This window comes from Malaclemys terrapin, chromosome 1 (assembly GCF_027887155.1).
Source record: "Malaclemys terrapin pileata isolate rMalTer1 chromosome 1, rMalTer1.hap1, whole genome shotgun sequence".
Lineage (NCBI taxonomy): Eukaryota > Metazoa > Chordata > Testudines > Emydidae > Malaclemys > Malaclemys terrapin.
This window is the reverse complement of record NC_071505.1, coordinates 166,734,277-166,759,758: the sequence shown is the minus strand read 5'-3', so window position 1 is coordinate 166,759,758 and position 25,482 is coordinate 166,734,277. Positions and strand designations below refer to the sequence as shown.

Here is a 25,482-nt window from a genome sequence, read left to right as displayed (position 1 = left end):
AGGGAAATATCAATACAATTTACAGAAGTACTAATGCAAATCTAATGGACTCCCAAGAGAAGAAATGTCTTACATTTCTACAGCGCCTTTCCTCTTGAAAGATCCCAAAGCGTTTTATGAACTATGGGCAGATTCTCCAGTCCTTAACGGAGGCAGATCTCCTACTGATATCAATGGCAGTGGTAGCAAGTATATATTCATTTTATGGTAACAGGAGTGTTTCCAGAGAAAGCACAATGATAGGACTGAAAAATCTGGCCTTATATATACAGCACCACTCAGATGTAGCCAGATTTTGGGTACAGGTCAGCAACCAATTGGAGCACAACAAGAAGGGGAAAGGAAATACTGGTGTAAAGATACCAAGGCAGAACATTAAAAAAAAGTGCCCCGGAATCTTCTGTGATCACACTGAGCAGAGAGGACATCTTATTTAAAAAGCTTGCACGAGAATTTCTGGTAGGACTCGTTATGTCAGGAGTGTCTGAATTCCAACCCAACCAAGTTTGCACACACAGATATCCTTCGCAAAGAGTTTTGGAGCCATTTAGAACTACATCCTGCCCAGGAAGTGTGTGTCGATCTCTCCATCAACAGGGAGTGCTGCTTTAAAAGAAGTTAAAAACAAAATCTACAGCAGAATACAGCCAATGGTCTACAATGTGGGGAAGAAGCTAAGAATTCTGTGCCCCTCAGGTACTATTTGTTCCTGGATAATGGGTCACTTTAGGTGGCCACTGATGTGCTGAAATCTATTGAGCAAGAGCAATACAACTAAAAATTAAGGAAAAAGGATGAAGAAATCTGCTTTGCATTTCTACCATTGTTTTTGACAAAAGGGTTCAGATGTCATTTAGTCATGTACTTTATTCTCTTAACCCACTGCAGGATCGCTCCCCATAATGTATTTTCTAATGCTATGCCTAATCTCCTGGTAAACGCATGACACAATGGTTTCTGCGATTAGAACCTTGACCCCATGATACGCAGAGCGCCACTTGCAAGGTTCTGAGCACTCAAGTACCACTGCAATCAGTGGGAGTTGAAGGCACCTTGTAGGATCAGGCAGTATACTTTTCCAGCTACTACTGTAGGCCTTAGTAATATGAGGCTGAAGAGAGAATTTGTTAGGGACCCAATAATCCATTAGAAAAGTACTACTTGGAGTGTCTTATTGATACTGAATGGCTTGAATACATACAAATAGGCAAATAGTGGATTATTTGTTGTGCAGTGCCATTCAAAATTGGACATTTACCATCTGAATTAGTTGAATTTACCATGGTATTTCCCATTTTAAGATTAGGGAATCCTTGGTAAACACTGACCACTGATTTTTAATGGAACCCGGCATACACGTGTGAAATCTGACCGCTACTCTAAAAACTTTGTTTCCAGAGTGCTAGTGCCATTTTATAATACACTTGAATCACATACTCCAGAAGGACTCTCAGTCTTCAGATATATCCAAGTTGTTTTGTAGATTGCCTCTAGGAATGCCTTAATTAAGACAGGGTGCAATGGATGGTACATACTATCAGGTGATGTGACCAACTTTTATCAGGTGTTAAGAAAATTGCCTGGTATTTCAAAGACTGAGGGAAGCTCCTTATTTCTTATTTTATAACTGACTTCTGGTGCCACAAAAACACTTGTTTAATTTCCTCTATAAGGGAGAATTTCACTCCAGTACACAGGCTCTAAAGCAGGGGCCTCTATACCACTTCACCCTCCAAGAGATACGTGGAACAGAGAGCCCTGCATGGCCTCTCTGTACTGCGGCGAATTTCACACTAAAATTTGACACAGCATTCTGTAACACAGAAGAAAAATGTTGTTGCCAGTGCTCCTCCCTCACTCGTGCCCCAAAGTGGCCCCCCTCTCCCTGCCAAAGAAAAAAAATCCAATCTACAGAGACTGAGAAAAAGCCAAAACCACATATTAGAAAATGGTTTTATGGAAAAACAATCTCTTAAAAACAAAACAAAACACTAATATATTTCCTGTTACAAAGAACAAGAAGGGCTTAATCTTGCCCTTACGTGACACACAACTGTGAATTGAATAAGACAAGCCAGCTACATGGGCTGAATACACTGTTGGATACATTTGAAACTGCATTATTGAGCATAACATTGATATTTAGGCTACACTTACATTGTGCTTTTCATCCATAGATCTCAAAACACTTTACAGAGGAAAGTAACTATCATTTTCTCCATTTTTACCAATGCAGAAAACTGAAGCACAAAGATGAAGTGATTTGCCCATGGTCAAACAGCAGCGCAGTGACAGAGTCAGGAACAGAACTCAGGTCTCCAAGTTCCTAGTTTGGTGCCTGACACTCCCTCCGTACAGCCTGTGCCCCAGGCTATGTGACAGCTTTAGAAAGACTGTGACAGGGAAGGTTATACCATGTATATTTTAAATAATAAACTGAGAAAAATGTTCTTTTCTCAAAATGAATAGAAAGAAAACAGTTGAATGGAGAGATTTGATGGTTCTGACTTCAGAACAATTAAAGAAACTGATCCATTAGTGATACCACTGCATTTGTACAGTCTGACCACAAATGCAGCTAGTTATAACTTAAAATATATTAAATCTGATGTGACAGATTTAAAAGAGCCCTTTTGCTCCATGAAGCTCCATTTCCTAAAAACTCAACAGGCAGTAAGTGGAAAGATACACAGTGCAAAGTTACCATAAATAATTATAGGAGTCTACTAAAGTATTTGAGCAAGCCAAGTACCATAGGCAGATTAATGAAAGGAGCTTAGTTTTCCTTGGGAGAGTGAAGGAAAAAATATTGTTTTATTTTTAATGAATACAGCTATTGTATTTTAAACCTGGAGACTTTAGTCTTACTTGGAATATGCATGTAGTTTATGAAGGAGCCTGGCAAAGATGAAAAGACCAAGACCACTTATTACAAGTTTTCAAAATATAACACTTTCAGCTGAAAGCAACAGCAAGTGACAAGGTTTCTCTCTTATGGAAAGAGAGTAGGATTTCCTTATTTTAGTATCTATGCCTACAATAGATAGGAAAATATGTGGAGAGCTATATTCCTACACTGAGGATTCAAACTTGTAAGATTCAGCATCCAGCTGTTAAGGATTCTCTGACTCTGGTGAGCCATCCTTAGCCACTGTTGCAAACATGAACTAGAAGAGGAAAGGACAGATTTATTTTCTCAAACACTGTCTTTTACTTACCCTGATTCAGTAAGTAATCTTAACAAGTTTCCCACAACTCCTTAGTCATAATAAAGTACGTTTGTCCCCTAAGGTAACTATGACAATTTTAACACAGCAGTGACATGCTCTCCTCTTTCCTTAGCTTCATCACAGAGCTCCTGTAACAACTCAAGATTGTGATCACATTAACCCTTCCAGCACTTTTTCCTGTGGCAAAAGTGACATCAGGGCAGCATGACATGGCATGCATATTTGTACACAGCAAGTGTGTTTGTTTGTTTTTTAAAATAATTTTCTGATGTACTGGTGGATGGGATGGGATGGGAGGTAAGGTGAAAGGAAAGAATTGCAAGGTTGAATCAATTGCAAATAGTCTCATTGCTGCTGATGGGTGAGAATCTTCCAAGATTTGGAGAAACATGCACATGTTTGTATGCTTATATTAACCATCTGAATCGCTTGGGTCTGCAAAACTGCTCTAAGACACTCACAGGAACAGCATTTGACATATTCTGAAGAAGAACAGAGTTGAGGAAGGGGATAAAAAGTTATTAAAACTATCTGGAATCTCTGAAAAAAAGTTTGGTTTGGTACCGGTTTCATTTTTCAATCAATTATTTTATCTGAAATGGTTTACCATGCCTTCTGTGTGAAACTGTTTCGGCTTCTTTGGATTTGGCTGCAAACAGCCAAATGAATGTGTCTGGCAGGAAATCAGTGTTTAAGACTAAAGTAATACACCATTTATGTCTTTAGACAGAAAATATTTCCTGCAAGCCTGAGTAAATCAAACATTTTAGAACCTGAACATAGTTGGAGTAAAGAAAGGGTGTGGTCAGGCTGTCCTAAGTAATGTAATGTGTACATTTTCCATGTGTAGGTGTGTATAACAAAACAAGTATAAGCAATAAGGATACTGAAAATCCCATCTAGATGACAAAATACCTAAGATATCTTAAACTAGATTTTCCAGGTTTTGGGCTGTTTATTAAAACATGTATCTTTATATGTGATTTTCTAAACTTTTCTTTATTAAAAGTGACACAAAGAGGGAGCGAGAGAGAAAGAGAGAACTCTACTGTTCATATCCCACTGCACTTATCTTCCCCAAGATACAGCATTAACAACGAATATTTCTTTGTGGGCAAAGAATGCCTAATGAAAGAAGGAGAGAAGTCAAACTAAATATAAGGGAATTGAGATGTGCTCTGCTAGAAGAGAATCCTCAGCAGATAAGGATTCTGGATGAGCATGAGCATGAGGAGAGGTTTCTAAATTTAGTAAGATGACATAGAAGAATGTTTTTATGGATTTAACATAATCTTATAAAAATTCTGATAAAAATGGAAACCCAAACTAAGCCACTCTGAAAACAAAAACATGCTACAGTGAAATCCTCTTATAATGAAGCAATATTGTTATAGAATTTCACTAAAATTATATTTAACTTTATATTAGGATTTGCTATAAAGCGCTCTCCTTTATATTATTAAATCACTAGTGTGTGCTCAGTCAAACTTAGTGAGCGGGTGGGGGGGGGGGAAGGGTAGGGAAGCTGAGTGTGAGCTGGGAATTGCAGCTACAGCAAAGATCATGTACTTTTGAAAGGAGTTTGCAAAACTGCCCTCATCACGCCATCACACAGGAAGTGTAGATACAAACTGCAGAATTGCCAAAATAGAATATTATTTTTTAAAACAGCACTGTAGGAAAACAAATGACAGATAGCTAATTGTGTGTGGGTTGTGAATAGTTTTCTGCAGTTCAAGTTTCACAATTCTGCACTTCAGATATTAAGAAGTTACAGTAACAAAGTGGGACATATTAATTACAATGCAAAGACAATATCCCACGTAGAAAAAGGTAAATGAGTGTGACAGTGAATTTCCAGAGAGGCAGAGAGACTGAAAGAAAGAACATGAAAAGAAATGGTGATACAGATCCAAAGTGATCCCAAGCCTATTGAGCGGATGGTACTATGGGGACACAACAAAAAAGGGTGTGAACAGGACCACCACAGTGAATGAGATTCTTGGCTAACTTAGCCTCTATGTGTCTACTGGTTTCCTCAAGTAAAAGGTGGCTTTGTCACTGTACAGTAGATAGTGAAGATCTTATCTGAGACAGCAGGGGGGAAACTCAACGTAAAGCATGTGTGCTTAATAATATGCAATTTACTCCTAGAAATGGCATTATAGGATGTGAACATACCAAATGTGGAGGCTCATTCTTTCCAAGTGGTTCCTGCATATTAAAAAAATAAAAATAATATAAACATTACAATTATTTTTAACAGGCAAGTTGCCTTTTTATTTTTCTGGACTGAAATGGAAAAGAAAAGAAGAAAACAATAAGCTATAGCTCAGTTTTAGCAGACAGTAATAGGAAAGTTAAAGGATTAAAATACATGACAAGTTATTAATAAGGCAACAGACATGTTTTGTGGTAAATTATGTCCACAAATGGAACATAAAAACCTAATCTGCTAAATTCTCCTTGTGGAGTTTTCCTAGCATTTTCTTGTTGAGAGCTGGGTTGATACAGAGTTTGCACTGCAGAATAAATGGGAGATTCAGTCCCCATAATTAGCAGTTTCCTTGAATTCTGTGAGGATCTTTTCTTTTCTTCTAACCTTTCATCAATTGAATAGACAAGTTAGCTTTATTACGTAAGCTGCACAATAAAATCATTGTATCCCCAGAGTTTTGAATTCTTGTTGCTTTTTGAATTTTCTTTTTGATGAATTACGGTAACTCACCAACTTAATGGGACGAATTGACATGATGGTTTCATTGGATCCTCCCCAGTCTAAAAAGCATTTATATTTTCCTTTTTCCAGTATATATTGTTCTCCACAGAAATATTTCTGCTGATATGCAACCCACCTGAGGAGTGACACACAAGAAATGAACTGTGATACACAATCCTATTTTTCAATATGGCACTACAAAAAGTTATCAGTAAATTAATCTTAAATAGCAAACTTTCCAGAAGGTTCTTAAATGCTTTACCAGTCCACCTGATATGAAATTAAACAGACTATAAAACATGTCTTGTGAGTCACAAACCCGGCACACTCCTGATTTTCTACTTTTTATTTGTCTACAAAATATTCTTGACAAATCCTTGCAGCATTAGATCTCTCTCCCCCTTCTCAGATAATTTCTCAGCATAAAATAAGAGATTGCTTGGAAGCCAAGAGGCTGGATATTCAACTGTCAAATATTTGAGTCCCTCTCTGCTCCCTCAACCTTTACCTTCCCATCTAGCTTCCAGACAGGGCTCCCCTCAAACTCTTCCAGTCAGATTATTCTAAGGAAAGAAGGGAAGCAAGTGAGGAAGCCTTGGCAGGAAGAGATAAAGGGACTCTTGCAATGATTGGTAATTTATTTGTGTTTCTTTCCCTTGCATTTGATTACAAAATCCAAGGCAAACAGAAAATATTTATAGTGGACACAACAAAGAGTGAGAGCATGCACACATTGCTGACCATGTCCGCTTTTACAGAGTCTGTGTAATTCTTTATACTCTGGTGGTTTTTTTTTTTAAGAAACTTACTTCAGTGTTTTATATTTAAACAAGCTGAAAGCTACTGGCACAACCCAGCAAATTAGTAACCTGAAAAGGAACCAGATAAAACACTTCAAACCGAACTAAATAAGCTTCAAGCTGCCATGAGATGGCTGGAACCACACAAATGGCTGATGAACCTCAGAGGAAGCGTCCTGAAGAAAGAGTAATTACAACATAGGACTCAAGGAAGGAGAGGAAATACAGGGGGAAATGGGAGGAGTCTTTGCCTATGACAGGAGGGGAGGCATAGTGAACAAAATATAAAACTTATGAAAAACAGATAAAAAGAATTATTTCCAAAGAATTTGTAAACAAACAGGATACAAACTATGGGCCCTGTCTACTCTGTTCTATTCAGGTCTTTATATAGGCCTCATCACCACAGTATCTAAGTGTCGTCCACAGCAGTGCATTAATCAGCTCAGTTAACATCTGTGACATCATGGTTTTGTTCCTCTTTCCCTTTGCCCAAGGGGAACTGAGTGGTGGTTTTCGAAATTCAATTTACTATAATATATGTACAATGTCCTATGAATTTCTCTTACCAAAAGCAAAATCGAAGAAATACATGTTGCATTTGGAGTGGAAGGTGGTGAGGCTTTTGATGCTTCTTAGTAATCTGCCAGACTTACTTGGTAAGATTTGTGGTGGTTCTTGGCAATTCTGCAACCCTTACTAACACAAATTAGTCACAATGCAGTAACACTAGTGAGGGTTGCAGAATCAGGCCCTAGATCTGTGAAATGCGGTCATGTGATAGTGTTACTATCACTACCAACTGCAGTGCTAACAAGGACTGAGAGCACTTTAACAATGTTTGGAATCCAACAATAGAGTCTATTTAACAGTCTACATTGGTGGCTGTTGAATGGTGTGACGCATGCTTTTTTCCTAAATACATTACCTCTGCAGCTAATCCTGCTGGAGATCCTGTCGCAGTTCTACAATTAGATCTATGCAGACAGACCCCTGAACCGATGCTGAGCACCACTGAAGCCAATGGGCTCCATGCAGATACAGGGGTGCGCCTATCTGTATCCCACTGCAGGTCTGTGGCTCTAGCTGGTCCGCAAAGAGAGAGACCAGTAGCAGAAACTGCACTCATGTAAACTATCGGGCTTGTCCAGATTCTTATTGGAGTGCTGATGTAGTAATAGGGAGCGTTCAAAGGGGTGAGGTTCCAAGAGATCCCTGAAGGTCAGGGCCCACAAGCCAAACAAACAAACAAACCCAAACCCTTTGCAACAATGCAGAGCAGAAGAGCAAGATACATAGGAGACACTGACATTTTCTATCATCTGAGAAAACACGAAGATTGTTCCCCTGGCCCCCAAATGCTTATCTTTCTTATCTTATCAATCATTTGAAGTACATCATGACAAATAAGAAATCTGAAAACACCATGCACAGGCAAATCATTTAATCATTGCATTCAAAGAGCATCTCATACAGAATCCTCCGCAGCATGGGGCAGGGGTCGCTTGCTGGAGGATTCTCTGCGACTTGAAGTCTTTAAATCATGATTTGGGGACTTCAACAGCTGAGTCAAGGGAGAGAATTATTCCAGGAGTGGGTGGGTCAGCTTTTGTGGCCTGCATCATGCGGGAGGTCAGACTAGATGATCATAATGGTCCCTTCTGACCTTAAAGTCTATGAGTCTATGAGGTTTGCAGTAGACTTACACTCCACTTTTCACATGAATTGATCTCATCTCCTGGCCAAACCCAGCCTGCTCCAAATCAGGAATATCTTGATTGACCATGACCGTCCCATCTTCTTCATCTGACTCAAAAAGCATGACTGATGACTCTATGAAATCCTAAAAGGCAATGCTGAAAGTTAGGATAAATACCATAACAGTTTAGCAGCAGCTTATTACATACAATCTAGCAAAGGATTCTATGGGACTGTTCACAATGCGAGTATAACTATGTGCAAACAGAGGCCGGCCACATTTAGGGGCATTCATGTTCAATGATGTTGTTTTAATGCTAGTATGGATGAGGCAAGTTGAATCTATAACCACATTAGAGGGAAGAATTGTAGCCTAGGAATAACAATTTCAAAAGCACTTAAGTGATTACAAGGCATTCAGCTAGGGGCTTGTCTACACTACAGGTGCTACAGTTGCACAGCTATGGCACCGCAGCTGTGCCGTTGTAGTGCCATAGTGTAGACACTTGCTACATTGATAAGAAAGGATTTTTCTGTCACTGTAGTAAATCCGCCCCCTCAAGAAGCGATAGCTAGGGTGATGGTAGTGGTGCCTATACTGGGGCCTAGGTCTCTCAGGGGTGTAATTTTTTCACAGCCCTGAGCAATGTAGCTAGGTCAACCTAAGTTTTAGATGTAGCCCAGGCCTTAGGCATGCCAAGTGAGGCCCCTTTTCAAAGGGGATTTAGGTACTAAGGAACTCAAGGATCTTCCCCGTGCTTTCACAGAAAGGAAGAGTCAGATACCTCTCTAGCACACCCTTCCTCTGAATGGAGGAGTCTTTGGATTCCAGGTTGCATGCATGGAGCAGAGGAGGGACTGGGATGCAAACTATCTTTCCAGCAGGAACACGAGGTATCGACTCTGATGTAACAATAATCTGGGGAAAAGATTTGGCTATGGGAACCTTGGTGAAGAGTCCTTTCATTCCTCCCGCAATTTTTTTTTTTTTTTAAAATAGGGCTGGATGAAAAGGCCCTATGTTTTTAAAACTAATATATTCCCTTTGCCAGGTTATTAACCCAGCTTTAGATTATTCAATCAAACTCAGTTTTAAAAGTCCTATTTATTTTTAACTAATTAGCCAGCTCATTATTTTGTAATCCACTCTTTGCTCGGATAATGAAAAATTACCAGCTGGTTTCACCTTTTTGTTTAAATTCTAATAAAAAAAACTAATGTAAAGTTTAAAAAATAAATGTAACCATGTCTGTAAGGTTAGATTTTGTTTTTTGAAAAAATGTAACAAACTTTCCCCTCCTCATTTTTAAACACAAACTAAATTCTGGACCTAACCTACTTTACAGTGTTCCTTTAATATTCACTTGTGTTATAGTGAAGAAACCTTGTTTCAGTTATAAGGAGATCAAGCAACTTGTATCTGAGATCTCCATCAGCCACACATCAGTACACTACCATTGAAATTATTATTTTTAAATACTTATATTATGGTACCATCCAGAGGCCTTGGATCAGGACCAGCTGCAAGAGGTGCTGTAAAAACAGAGCTAGACAAATATCTATCTCATAAAGCTTACAAACTAAGACCCTGATGATGCAGCCACGTCTGTGTGGACAGACCCTTGCACTCCTCAGGAGCTCCAGTGCCCGCAATGAGACTGCCTGCATGAGTAATTCATGACATGGACCTATTGCAGGATCAGGGCTTAATGTGGCTAAACACGACTACACTGATTATAGCAAACTTACAAGTGACAAGTATAACTGTCTTAATTTTTTTAAACAGTTGCAGCTACTGCAGGTGTAAATTATATATGAAATTTGCATATGTATTTTTGAAAGTTAGACTCTGTAAATCCAATATAAACAGGCAGTGTTTTGTTTTAAGATTACTTAAAAAAAAAAAAAAAAAAAAACCCCACAAACCTCTAAATGTTTTGTTCAGTGAATTTAGTGCTTGTGAAAAGCAACTGGATTAACTGTCCTGGAACAGAAATACTTTAGCCAAGCTTCTGAAAAAGCAGTCAGATTGCATTAGACCAATTAAAGTTGGTCAGATTTTGCCCCTGAACTATTGTCTTTTATTTTTTTTAATTTATTGAAGTATCCTTTTACTAAAACCAGAACTATGCATTTCTGTTGGAGATACATGAAGCGTTTTTTCCTAAATCTTTCATTGCAGATTCTCTCTCTCGCTCTTTAAAGAAAAAAAAAAAAAGACGTCCCAGTTCCCAAAACACTGGTAATACACTAGAAACTGCATTTTACCTGTAACTTCCACCTAGAAATCTTCCCTGATGGCTAAAAGAGTGAATAAGAGGCAACATGAAATTGAAAAATTGTTTAAAAAAAGATTTACAAGGCAGAGAAAAAGCTAAATGTTCTACACACGAAGAAAACATTATTGAAGGAACCAGTTCTTCACAATGTTCTTCTCTCTTTTGATAAATTGATTTTGTACCCTTGTTCATTCCCTCCCTATCACAGTCCTTGATACTAGTGTATCAAATGTGGATGCTGATAATGCAGCTGCCAGTACATTTGAAAATTTAGTTTTGCAGCAAGACCTTTCGTGTCTGTCAAAACACTAATACCTTCCACCTTAGAGCTGATGACAGTTCATGTTATGTAGTAATAGATGTTTCAAACGGACATAAAAGCTATATAATCTTATAAGTGTGTGCCCATGTCCATTAACATCTTTAATCTTTGCCAGATGGGGTACTTAAACAATCCCTCCTTAGTAGGTGCTGAAGGAACCGTTCTGATCTGTGAGTGAATATATTCAGCCACAACGAACTCTCCATATGGGTTTTCTTGGCACATCTTGCAAAGGCTTTTTGGATTTATTTGACAATTAATTTTCATTTTTTCTTATAGAGATGGACTATTTTTAGTAAAAATGTAAGATGCGCACATTAGGTTAATTACAAAAAAAAAGAAGAAGTAGTCGACTAGCCAAAAACTGATTATCCACCAGGATTTTACATCGTGCGGATTAGCAGTGAGGGATGGACATATAGCAATCTGGAAAGGAGCAACAGGACACTTTTTCTTTAGCTAAAAGGAAAACAAAATAGGTGTTTAGAGAAGTACTAATCAAGATTATATAAAAAAAGGACCCCGGTGGGTTGCAATTTGTGTTTGTTAGAGGGGAAAAATTGAACACCTTCCGCATGCCACTGGACACAATTCTCAGTGGTCTTCTCCACACAAGTACAGAGGGAGGGTTTGCCAGTGTTAAAAGGGAGGCATGGCCAGTTTGCCTGCAAATTACACAGATTCAGTGGCCAAAATCAGAGCCTTCAGAAGTAACCACAGAGAAGATAATTTCAGATACTAATAAAAATAAAGATAACATAAATATGGATATTTAGATATCCTGACCAATAAATTACACTATTTAGATATTCATCAATGACACACACACACACACACACACACACACACCGTTACTCTTTTAGGATTAGAAACACTTTACTCTCATCAGACTCCCCCCAGACCAGGCAGATTATAGGCCTCTCTCTACATGAGATTTCTTCCTGAGTTTTAGAGGAACGTTTCCAAACTTTTTCCGCCATGCCCGTTATCTGTAATGAAACCTGTCCATGCTCCCCCTCCCCGAGGAGCCACGCTCAGGAGCAGCTGCTGGGAGTGGACCGTGGTCGGGGGCCAAGACCAGAAATGAAGCCGTGGCTGGGACTGGGAGCAGGGCCGGGAGCAGGGCTGGGGCCACAGCCAGGGCTGGGAGCCAGGGGCCAAGGACGGGGCTGGGAGCCAGGGCCCAAGCTGTGGTTGGGTTGGAGTGGAGCTGGGGGCAGGGCTGGGTGGCACTCCCTCCCCGCCCGCCATGGGGGCTGGCCCGGGCTCCACCAAACATTCCTCCATGCCCCCATATGGGGACGCACCCCACAGTTTGGAGACCACTGTTTTAGAGGGTTTTGTGATTGAAAATCATGTCAGTATGTATTTTTCCATTAATCTGAAAGCAGTGTACGAGTGTTAAAAATAACAGAGTCCAGAAGGAGTGTCCCACAGTTGTTGCCCATATTTTAAATAAAACAAACAATGAACCCTTTAATTATAGGGCTAACATTGCTGATCGGATGGCTTTTTAATAGACATAATAGCTTAAGATCTAGATCTTCCAAGACACAGAAATAAAAAGATTAAATAGCTTTATTTGCAGCAGACTACATCTCCTGTAGTGATTGCTGGAGTCAAATGAACTCAAGAAACAGTGTTCTCAGACAGAACATCTTCATTTTTCCTATCTATCTCCAGTACCTATATGCCCCCCCCCATTACTGTAGTGTCTGAATGTCTCACAATCTTTACTGTAACTATCTTCACAGCACTCCTATGAAGTAGAACAGGGCTATTATCCCCATTGTACAGACCTGAAGCCCAGAGAGACTGGGTGACTGGTACAAGGTCACAAAGGAAGTCTGTGGCAGGGCAGAGAATTGAACCTGGATCTCTCAAACCTTAGGCTTGCGACCCAAACTATTGGTTGAATCAAATTGCAGAGCATTAGTGGCATTTGTCATTTTATTCTGATCATACAATTTTTACAGTTAGCATTGGCTCCCTTTTTCTAGCTACAAATATATGTACAATACATTATTAATTTAGAGCTCCATGGTACAATAGCTAGATGCTCTGAAGACATCAGTTTTACTGACCTAAACATGCTGGATGTTTTAGGCTTGATCAAGCAAATTAAATCAACATGCATGTAAATCCATTCCTATTCAGCCAAGCATCTAAATATATGCTTAATTTTAAGCATGAACAATGGGACTTAAATCTATGCTTAAGTGCTTTGCTGAATTAAGGTCTCAAAGAGGACAGTTTTAACTGTTGAAAAGTATTCTGGATTTCATTTAGTTTTAACAGATAAAGGCTGGGACTGATTAGAACTTGAAAGGGAGTCTACTAAGGAAAACAACAAACAGATAAAAATGCATATTCTCACTAGGTTGTTTCTTAATAGCCTCAACATAAACCATTAGTGATTGTGAGACAAGTATTGTTTTAAGTTCAGTAAGAAACCCCATCACGTAAAGGTATAGGAAACCACAGTTTTTATGGTTTCGATCACACCAATTAATCACAAATTATAAGGCTAATCCTTCAGCTATTCACTATTCTAGGTTCCTTTTCTAAATTCACTCTCCACTTCATGCTTTGTATTTTTTTTTTATTCTTCCCAGAATACATTTTCATTTTGTTATAATTATGATCACTGCAGTAAACTCACTCTAAGGGCCTATAGTCCATAAACTAGGGTTACCATTCATCCAGATTCCCCCGGACATGTCCGGATTTTTGAGCTAAAAATAGCGTCCGGGGAGAATATGTAAATGTCCGGACTTCCCCTCCCCATGCAGAGCGCGCGCGGCTGACAGGGCAGCCGGCCGGATGGTGCCACTTACATGGGGCTCCGACAGGCAGAGAGAGCCCCTCCTCCTCACCCCTGCAGCAGAGATCACTCCCTCCCTCCCTGCATTTGCAGATCGCCTCCGGCAGTCTGGAGCTCCTCCCCCACTGCCCAGCGTGCCGGGAGGAGCGGCTCAGGCCGTTCCTGAGCAAGCTCACAGAGACGTTAGGCGAAGGCCAACAACAAGGGGGCCAGGGGGTCGGAGAAGGGACAGGGAGGTTCTGGAGGGGGCAGTCAAGAGACGGGAGGGGGTTGGGAGTTCGGGGGGGGCTTTCTGGGGGAGGGTGTGGATAAGGTTTTGGGCAGTCAGGGTACAGGTAGGGGGTAGGGTCCTGGAGGGCAGTTGGGGGGGGTCTTAGGAGGGGGCAGTTAGGGGATTAGGAACAGGGAGGCTTAGGTAGGGGCTGGGGTTCTGGAGGGCTGTTAGGAGCAGGAGTCCCAGGAGGGGGCTGTCAGGGGGCAGGAGTGGGGAAAGGGATCGGAGCAGTCAATGGGACAGGGAGCAGAGGGGTTTAGATGGGTCGGGAGCTCTGGGGGGGGCTGTCAGGTGGTGGGGAGTGGTTAGATGGGGCGTGGGAGTCCCAGGTGTCTGTCTGGGGGTGGGGGCGTGGATAAGGGTTGGAGCAGTCAGGGTACAGGTAGGGGGTAGAGTCCTAGGGGGCCAGTTAGGATGGGGGGAGGGTCTCAGGAGGGGGCAGTCAGGGGACAAGAGGCAGGGAGGCTTAGGTAGGGGGTGGAGTCCTGGGGGGCAGTTAGGGGCAGGGGTTCCAGGAGGGAGCAGTCAGGGGACAAGGAGCTGGGGGGAGGGTTGGGAGTTCTGAGGGGGCGGGAAGTGGGAGGGGCAGGGGCGGGTCTAGGGCAGGACGGGGGCGGGTCTAGGGTGGGGCTCCTCCGTCCTCTTTTTTGCTTGCTGAAATATGGTAACCCTACATAAACTGTAACTTTCCAGAAAGTATATTTAGGATTGACAGTTCTTGTGTTTACTCCCAGCCTAAACTTGGATTTAAAAATTTAAAAATAAAAGAGAATGTAATAAATGCAGGCTGGGAGATTATCAGTCTCTCTTTTTGGTAAGTACAGTCTAAATCCAGGATGTTGCATAAATATTTAAACAAACAAAAAATATTCTAATAAACCATTGAGAAGTCCACAGAGAAATCCTGAGGATCAAAGGGATTTCACACACATGCAGTGGGATTACAGAGCAACACTGCTGCTTCGGAGTCTGTGTGGAGAACAGGTGACTCCGTCCCCAGATAACCACCATCTGCAGCCAGGCTCACCTAACCTTCCAGAGTGCTGTCTGACTCAGCAGTCTGTGTATCTGCACACTCTGCACCTGCAGACAGATTCCTCTCAGATGCAGCATTCACAAATGCCTTTTAAAAAAACAAGGTCCTGCCCAAATTCATCACTATTTTTCATGCTGCAGTAAGAAAAGGAAATGGGACCTCCTGCCTACCTACTCATGGGATCTCAGAGATATTTAAATTAAGGCACAGACTCAAAAAAAGACCCAACTACCTACTTCAAACTGAGCCCTGAGAAATGGTCCCTCCCTTCCTTCCTGAGCACTCCTTAAATTCAACCCTGCTGAAGTTTCTCCTCCCTGCATGCAGCTATGTGGAGATGCTTATCTTGTCACAAAGGCTAATATAAACCTAGGAAAAATCAAACTCTCTTTGTGACAACTTCAAAGATTACTGTAAATACAGTAGCATCAATCTAAAGATCTGTCCACATGTGTAATACTCCTACAGCATTCCACATATATTTTGAATCTTTATATGTGCAACAAGAGAATTGCTAGGTAAATCTCCATTTCACAACAAGAAACAAAACACACAAAAGAGTAACGATAAAGAGGATTCAGAACAGCAACTTCCCTAGCAGAAAGATATATTTTCAAATAGTAAATGATTCATGGATGCTTAAAGCTTTTCACACCTCAAAGGTTTGCCACATAATTATGTTTAAATCAGTAATATTGTATCTCAGAATATAGTAAGAGTTACACTTTTTCCTTATAAATATTGTATCTTTTCAAGAGTCCAAATATGTGCTAAATAGATGTCTGAAGTGGACTATACTATATTGTATAGACTACAATATTTCATGCCTAAATCTAAAACAAAAAATTCCTAGAACTTCAGTGGTGAATATCAAACATTTTTCCTCTGGTATTTTTTGGGGACCTTTTTTCAGAAAGCTGCAGAAAAATATACTGAAATGCAGGTTCTATCAGTCCCAGCAAAACTAGTAGACCCTTCTTTGCAGGTGATGTCATTGCTCTAAAAAAAGTCCTATTTTCACATTACCTGTACATTAATCACTACACTTGTTATATGATAGACCTGCTGAGTTGTGCCATCATTTTAACAAATGTTGCTGGCTCATGGGATACTGCATTGCAATATGTAATCTTACAGTGGCCGCTCCTCAATTCTCAGAAGGAAACAGTCTTGTACAGCTGCTTACAAAGCTTCTTTTTAAATTAAATAGAAGCATACTTGAACAAAGGAAGTGATAAAGATGTTCTAATCCCATGTCTTTCTAATCCATGAAGCATCCAAGATTTCTTCCAACATCAGACTGTGGCTCAGTTTTCACTGGCACTTCCATCATCATCCCTACTAACAACATCTTAGTTACAGGAATTTTCTCACTATGATAATTTTTATAGCCAAAATCTTCTGGCACAAAATCACTGAGGCAGAGTGTAATACCATTGTAAGGCTTGCAACAGCTGTTGTGTTGAGAAGCTATTTTATGTTAATAAAGAACTACTACACATACTCCTAGGTAAATCACACTTTTGCATTTATTCTAGTCTAAACAGCTGAAACAGCAACCTGCACCCTATGTAGTTTTGCACCACTGCCGAGAAAATCAACAACCATAAACAAAAGCAAGATAGTGCAACACAGCACATGTTCAGAAGCACCATACTTTCAAAAAAAAAAAAAAAAAGTGGCTAAGGCAGCACACAAAAGACATTCAGTTACTACAGTGATGGGGCCAAACAAGGACAAAGATGCATTGTCTCACTCTTAAAAAGTGACATTTCTGGTATGGAGGGGTTTGGAAAATTCTCTAGGTGGGCAAGGATTTTTGTAATATTATTCATTCTTTCCTTGAAGAAGGACCTCTTAGAACCTATATCATTCTCCACAAAACACTGTAATTTTCACTGTACAGATGGGAGTGCAGAAAAAAAAAAAAAGGAAATTTTTCTGCAAGCATGTGGTTAGGTAGGGAGAGAGACGGGAAACAACCAAACATGAGGCGACCTCACAAAAATAATCTCTTTTGATCTATGAATCCATGCTTAACTTGAATTAAATGGAAAAAAGAGTGACGCAAGAAACAGACTAGCAAATCAGGAGTGGTACTTACAGCCTGTAGGAACCGAAAAGACAACAGGGTACTGCTAATTCCCCCATATGAGTGCACATCTTCATAATCTCCCTCCTCCAGCAGGTACTGACGGCCTTTATAGCATTCCTTTTCATAGGCAACCCATCTAAAGTAACCACAAGGAAAGAAAACAATTAGAAGAAAAAGTACAACAGCATCATACCAAGAATAAAAGGGGAAAAGATCATCATAAATTCCTAAGATAAATATCAACCTCAGTTGAGGAACAAAGCAATGCTTGTTATTTGAGATTACAACACAGACCAACCAAGCATTCTTTGTGGATCAATACTCCATTTTATTATGTGATCTCCAACAATAGTTCACTTGTGTAATCATAGAATATCAGGGTTGAAAGGGACCTCAGGAGGTCATCTAGTCCAACCCCCTGCTCAAAGCAGGACCAATTCCCAACTAAATCATCCCAGCCAGGGCTTTGTCAAGACTGACCCTAAAAACCTCTAAGGAAGGAGATTCCACCACCTCCCTAGGTAACCCATTCCAGTGCTTCACCACCCTCCTAGCAGGAAAAAGTTTTTACTAATATCCAACCTAAACCTCCCCCACTGCAACTTGAGACCATTACTCCTTGTTCTGTCATCTGGTACCACTGAGAACAGTCTAGATCCATCCTCTTTGGAACCCCCCTTCAGGTAGTTGAAAGCAGCTATCAAATCCCCCCTCATTCTTCTCTTCTGCAGCCTAAACAATCCCAGTTCCCTCAGCCTCTCCTCATAAGTCATGTGTTCCAGCCCCCTAATCATTTTTGTTGCCCTCTGCTGGACTCCTTCCAATTTTTCCACATCCTTCTTGTAGTGTGGGGCCCAAAACTGGACACAGTACTCCAGATGAGGCCTCACCAATGTCGAATAGAGGGGAATGATCACATCCCTCGATCTGCTGGCAATGCCCCAATTTATACAGCCCAAAATGCCGTTAGCCTTCTTTGCAACAAGGGCACACTGTCGACTCATATCCAGCTTCTTGTCCACTGTAACCCCTACGTCCTTTTCTGCAGAACTGATGCCTAGCCATTCGGTCCCTAGCCTGTAGCAGTGCATGGGATTCTTCCATCCTAAATGCAGGACTCTGCACTTGTCCTCGTTGAACCCCATCAGGTTTCTTTTGGCCCAATCCTCTAATTTGTCTAGGTCCTTTTGTATCCTATCCCTACCCTCCAGCGTATCTACCACTCCTCCCAGTTTAGTGTCATCTGCAAACTTGCTGAGAGTGCAGTCCACACCATCCTCCAAATCATTAATGAAGATATTGAACAAAACTGGCCCCAGGACCCACCCTTGGGGCACTCCACTTGATACCGGCTGCTAACTAGACATGGAGCCATTGATCACTACCTGTTGAGACCAATGAACTAGCCAACTTTCTATCCACCTTATAGTCCATTCATCCAGCCCATACTTCTTTAACTTGCTGGAAAGTATACTGTGGGAGACCGTATCAAAAGCTTTGCTAAAGTCAAGGAATAACATATCCACTGCTTTCCCCTCGTCCACAGACCCACTTATCGCATCATAGAAGGCAATTAGGTTAGTCAGGCATGACTTGCCCTTGGTGAATCCATGCTGACTGTTCCTGATCACTTTCCCCTCCTCTAAGTGTTTCAGAATTGATTCCTTGAGGGCCTGCTCCATGATTTTTCCAGGGACTGAGGTGAGGCTGACTGGCCTGTAGTTCCCTGGATCCTCTTCCTTCCCTTTTTTAAAGCTGGGCACTACATTGGCCTTTTTCCAGTCATCCGGGACCTCCCCCAATCACCATGAGTTGTCAAAGATAATGGCCAATGGCTCTGCAATCACATCTGCCAACTCTTTTAGCACCCTCAGATCCAGCGCGTCCGGCCCCATGGATTTGTGCTCATCCAGCTTTTCTAAATAATCCCGAACCATTTCTTTCTCCACAGAGGGCTGGTCACCTTCTCCCTATGCTGTGCTGCCCAGTGCAGCAGTCTGGGAGCTGACCTTGTTCGTGAAGACAGAGGTAAAAAAAGCATTGAGGTACATTAGCTTTTTCCACATCCTCTGTCACTAGGTTGCCTCCCTCATTCAGTAGAGGCCCACACTTTCCTTGACTTTCTTCTTGTTGCTAACATACCTGAAGAAACCCTTCTTGTTATTCTTAACATCTCTTGCTAGCTGCATCTCCAAGTGTAATGCACCAACACTCTTGAAAAATGTTTCTGTCATAGTCTTATAGTGCATTTCAACACATTTTCATAAATGTAATGGCTAGAACCTTAAGGGTCATGCAGAGAGTTATCAGTGGCCAAACCAACATCATATCCTTGGAATGTTGAGATTCAGGGTGAAATCCTGGCCATGTTGTAGTCAATGGCAAAACTCTCATTGACTTCTATGGAGACAGTGTCCTCTGCTCTAACCAAGAGAATACTAAATCCAATAAAATAGAACACGTATAAAAATAATGCATATGTAAAATACTTTTGTACTGCAAAGCAGGGAATTGTACCATTTTAAAATATTCTGAATAGATAAAACCAGATTAAAAATAAATTTCTGCATCAATTCTGAGTGTTCTCAATGAATTTTACTTTGAAAAAGTGCACAATAGCACAAGAAGCTTTATAAGGCTTCAAAAAGTTGTGCTATAAAGTGATGTGGAATTAAAAGTTCCCATTAAAATTAGACTAATCAAATTTACAAGATATTTGAAAAATAGGACTGTATACTCAAGTACTGTTAGTTAAGCTTTAATATTCAAGACAGAGTTTACAATATGCACATTATAGCAACACCAGCTCATTCAACAATGGCAAAGGGTCTGAGTATTTCTTTCATTAAAACTTTCATGCAAGGATTTACAACTGCTGTACAAATTTTGTCAGGGTTGAAGTTTGGCAGACAAAAATGGATTTATTTTTTATAACATTTGGCTTAGATTAGAGTTCAGCTGTTCAAGTTATTGTAAAACAAAAAACAAAACAAAAAAACCAACCCACACACTAGACAGAAGGATAACTTTTAAAATATGAAGTTTTCCAAAGAGCTGGTCCATAATGTCTTTGAGTAGTGTCTTTAGGTATTGACATTTAAGTTTTCTATGAATGTAGTGCTTGTGAAATCCTCCAAACAAAATGAAATAATAACTGCATAAGGTGCTTACCATCCCAGTCTTTTTACTGGAAGTTAACTTGGAAACCTTGAGGACAACTGTAATGTCATTGCTAGCTATTTCACTGTTGATCTCTCTAGCAGAAACCTTTATTTTCACGCACTGTTAGATAAAGTGGCAGATCTTGGTGGGGTTGAAGGAACAGTGGGTTGGTTTAGTTGTTATACAGAGCTCCTGGGATATGCATCGAAGGACTGATTCTCTCAGGGCTGTTCTACACTACAGAGTTAGGTTGGCAGAACCAGGGCCGGCTCCAGCTTTTTTGCAGCCCCAAGCGGCGAAGCGAAAATAAAAAAGATAAAAGCTGATCGGCGGCACTTCGGTGGCAGCACAGCTGCGCCGCTTCGGTCTTCGGAGGCAATTTGGCAGCGGGTCCTTCGCTCCAAGAAACTGAGGGATCCGCTGCCGAATTGCCGCCGAAGACCCGGAGGTGCCAACCCTTTCCCATTGGCCACCCCAAGCACTTGCTTCCTTCGCTGGTGCCTGAAGCCGGCCCTGGGCATAACTACCTTACTCAGGGCTGTGAAAAATGTTCATGCCTTGTGCTAGGTAATTAAGTCAACCTAAGCCCCAGTGCAGACACTACTAGGTTGACAGAAGAATTCTGTCAACTTAGCTACCACCTGTCAGAGAAATGAATTTATGACAGTGATGGGAAAACCCCTTCTTCACCGTATTAAGTATCTACACTCCAACACTGCAGCTGTGCCACAGTAGCATTTCTAGTGTAGACTTAGGGCTTGTCTATACTTATGCGCTGGTTCGGCGGCAGGCAATCAAACTTCTGGGTTCAATTTATTGCGTCTTGTCTGGACGCGATAAATCGAACCCAGAAGTGCTCCCCATCGACTCCGGTAATCCTGCTTGGCGCGAGGAGTACGCAGAGTCGATGGGGGAACCTGCCTGCCGCGTCTGGACCGCGGTAAGTTCAAACTAAGGTACGTCGACTTCAGCTATGTTATTCACATAGCTGAAGTTGCGTACCTTAGTTCGAATTGGGGGATAGTGTAGACCAGGCCATAGTCTCAGTCTCTAGATGTTAAGAGAATCATTTATATAACCATGGAAAGTGATGCTAAAATGCTACCAAATCGGAATGGTAGCTTTTTACACCCACTTTGCACAACTGTAAATGACTATATAATGGGCAGAACAATGCAAAATCAATCCCAGGTACATCTTCACTAGGAAAAGAAAGGTGTGTTGTTAACTCATTTTGGCAAATGCATGAATAACCGACACACGGTAAAATCCTAGTGAAGATGAAGCACTTTACAGCTTTTACATGAGTTAGTAGATCAAATGGAGGAGGATGGAATCTAAGGTTTACTTCAACCTGTTAACCCACGTGAAAACCACAAACTGCCTTGTCTGCACTAGGATTTTACTTAGTGTCAGTTACCACATATTACCTAACACAAGTTAAACACATACCTTTTTCCCTAGTGAAGACAAAACCTAAGATTTAAAAAAAAAAAAAAAGTCAATCCATTCCTTCCCCTGCCCACACAAGATATTGTCTATACTATATTTAACTCACCTTAACTGATTGCCAATTATCTTGTTATTTAACACATCTGCATATGTTAGTATAGACACGCCACAAATGTTTGTTCCAAGACATAAATGTTTGTGGTTGTGGTTTATCCTATTTTTTGAAACCTTGATTGTAATTAGATTACTTATAAAGAGAGTAATTTGTCATTTATCTATTTACAGAGAACACTAAATACAAAAATGAAATATACTCACACTCCACCAATGACACGTATTGATCCAATTCCCTGGAAATCCTCATCACTTCTAAAGAGTGCTGGGACAGCATCAGTGTTTCCAGAAAGCTCTTTGGCCCATCCTCCAAAATCTTTTTTCTCATATATTACTATCTGGAGAATGTGGTTTGAAACAATGTATTTAATACTTTAACTTTTAGTAATCTTAAATCTGACACACATAGTGCAGCATTGTCCAGGAATGCAATTTTTTTCTCAGCAGCCCCACCATGGTGGAAATTCTGTGCTGTGTCTCCTGAGTCCTCCTGATTGCAGGTTGCTCCAGGGTCTGGACAAGCCCTGGTATGATTTTGACAGCTGTAGCAGGCAGTCTAAGGGCTTCTCTACACAGGAAAATTGACCAGTACAGTTATACCAATATAATTATACCACTATAATTGCCTGTGTGGACACCTTTACTTGAACAAGAGTGGCCACAGATAACTAAAACAGTACAGTTATGCTGATAACATTTTCCATGTGAGAAGCTCTAGTTAAAGACAGCTTCCCCAGGCCACCTAGAATCTCTGCAGAGCTTTGTGCTCTAGCCCTGCTGCCAGCCCCAATATGCCCTTCCCAGGCTGCCTATACTGAGACTTGCAAGTGTGTTTTCAGAGAGCAATCTTATGACTATGTTCCTCAAATCCTGTGCTGCGGGAATTGTCTCAAAGCTGGATCTGGGGCTCTTAGAGCTCCTTTATGCTGCTCCAGCCCTTTTCATTCAGTGTAAAGAAGCAAGCAGGAGTGAGAATCTCACCCCATATATTTAAAATCCATGAAATACGCTAGATTCATAGAGTTTCATTTGAGCTGAGTGATGACACACCATAAGCCTGATCCAACAGAAAATATCCATGGTCTTCCCAGCCAAGGAATCCGTGGCTGATGGATCTGCACTAGACAGACATGAATAGAGGAACAGGACAGCCTCCATTGGACGTACAGTTAAAAAAAAAAAAAAAAACTATCAGAATTTGTTGGGATTTGAAGAGTTGCCTGGGTGCAGGAAAATTCTATGGGTTCCTTACCTCTGGCATTGCACAGTTCCTCATTCTGGATTCACCTGTTCACCCTTCACCAGCGTCACATGCACTGTGTGCTAGAGTAACTCCCTTCTATGGGTATGGCTCTGGCATGCAATTGGCCAGGCTACAGCTTTTTTTTTAAAAAAAATAAGTTAACTGGAGCCATATATGTTTCTGTGGGGGAGGGGCAGACTAAAAGCAAAGAAAAATGTTTCTGGCCTCCCTTCCCACCCTCCAATTGGATTCCAATCACACACACCCCAATGTGCTCCAGAAGATGGGCCCTCCCAATCATGATTTGACTCTTGCAGTGGGGGTGGGGTGGGGTGAGGAGGGAAGGGAAGAGAGTGTACTTCCTTTCTCTTATTTTTTGAATGCGGTGAAGTAGACATTTGACCTACAGGGGTCCTTTGTTCACTGATGCCTGTGGATGTGTCAACTAGGAGAAACTCACTTCAGACTGTAGTTCCTTTAAAATTCTTGTTCATACAACTGACATTCAGTTATCTTGGAAAAAAATCCTGCCACTGCTTTTATGTCTCACAAAGCACATGTAACTCCTGGGCTGTGTAGATCACAGAATTTGTTCTTAGGAAGTGGGCAGATGCAGAATGCCTAATCTAATATTCCACAGACAATGGAGAAGAGGTATTTCCCACACTAAGAAAAGGAAGTAGTCTTAAATCAAGGTCTCTCTGTGACAGAATCTTTTATTGGCAGCATGCTCGGTACTTACCTTAACATTCATAGGCATTTGTACCTTTAGTCCACCCTAAGATATAAAATACATAAATAAATAATTACATAAAATCTTAAATTACATTTCCATATGTGTTCATTTTATAACCCTATTGGAGTATGCAGTTCTTGCAGCTATACTAGATGATTCCAGTCTGTGTTGAATCTGATATTTAAATACACTGATAATTCACAAAACCAAGGAACATCTATAAAAATGATCTACAAACACAGAATGTTTTTACGAGCCTCTGAATAAAAAAACCAAAACAACACTTTATACATGTTTATCTTTACTTGCACTATGGATCTAAGTATTTACTACTTATTTGTCATTCACTTATACCACTGATCAGATTAGAAAAAAATTAAAATAACCTTTAAAATTGTTCCACATATATTACAAGTTTTCTTAAAGCAGTAGGGATCATATACCAAAAAGTTATTTATATCAAAACTTATTTCACCAGAACACAGGCTGATGGGTAAATTCCCAGGAATGAGAACAATGTAAGCCATCTATGAAGGGAGGCACAACAGCGCATATGAATAACAATGTTCCAGTGCTGTAAACAGTAGTCAAGGATTGTTGTAATCCTCAACATATTTGCAGAATAGGGGAGAGATTTTCAAAGGCACAAATGGAAGGCAGGTGCACAACTCACACTGACTTTCAGTGGGAGCTGGGCACGTAACTGCCCCTTGTAGTTTTGAAAAATCTCCCTTTGGAACCTTTATGTACACATTAAAGCTACATGCCATTGTATCTGTATCCATCCCTTTCCATGTTTATATCCACAAGCTGGCCATCAAAGGAGTATTAGGTTGCCTGTGTATCAAGATTGCTATGCAGTGCATAGTCACAGGAAGATTACCAGGCAGTTTGAGTAGTTATGTCTTCTTCTGACCTGGCACCTGCAGCAGACTCTAGCTGTACCAGTATGCAAAGGTTTTCTGAAGAAGCTTTTATAACCAGTTGTTGTTGGTTCCAGCAAAAACTGAACAACCTTAAAGGCACAACTTTTGGGTCTTATTTAAAGAGGCAGTTAATCCACATTCTCTTGACACAAGTTGTTCTTTTACTAAAGATGTCCTACTGCATTGAGGAACCCGGTGTTCCTCTCTGACTTGAACATTCCCAAAGCTCTGGAAGTTTGCATTGAAAAGAAAGTAAGAAGAATATTATACCTCTATGGAAATTGGCTGTCACAATCTGCACTGTCAATGTGTTGCAACAATACAGTTCACCACCACAACATCCAAACTGCAGATGGACCAAAAACCCAGAACTGGATCCAATTTTTGTATCTATAATAGACCATACCTACAGTCTACATCCAAAAACTCCTAAACATGGGGAATATGAAATCCCAATTTTAACTTTCCCAATTCTTGGTCTGTTCTGATTTGACCCACTTGAGAGAGAGATGAGCTGCAAACATGCACCTATCTCTTCTCCCAGTGCCAAGTAATACAGCCTTTCCAGACTT

At 40.7% G+C, this 25,482-nt stretch overlaps 1 protein-coding gene across 1 annotated transcript in view; it reads right to left on the bottom strand.

The window, feature by feature from the left end:
- Positions 1 to 25,482, bottom strand: part of CRYBG3 (crystallin beta-gamma domain containing 3) — a 135,934-nt gene that overhangs the window by 28,083 nt on the left and 82,369 nt on the right. The window contains exons 10-15 of the mRNA XM_054046201.1: positions 23,991 to 24,026; positions 22,210 to 22,343; positions 17,287 to 17,413; positions 8,456 to 8,592; positions 5,959 to 6,085; positions 5,412 to 5,444 (exon numbers count right to left, since the gene is read on the bottom strand). Of these exons, the coding sequence (XP_053902176.1) occupies positions 5,412 to 5,444; positions 5,959 to 6,085; positions 8,456 to 8,592; positions 17,287 to 17,413; positions 22,210 to 22,343; positions 23,991 to 24,026 (594 nt within the window). The remainder of the gene's footprint in view (positions 1 to 5,411; positions 5,445 to 5,958; positions 6,086 to 8,455; positions 8,593 to 17,286; positions 17,414 to 22,209; positions 22,344 to 23,990; positions 24,027 to 25,482) is intronic.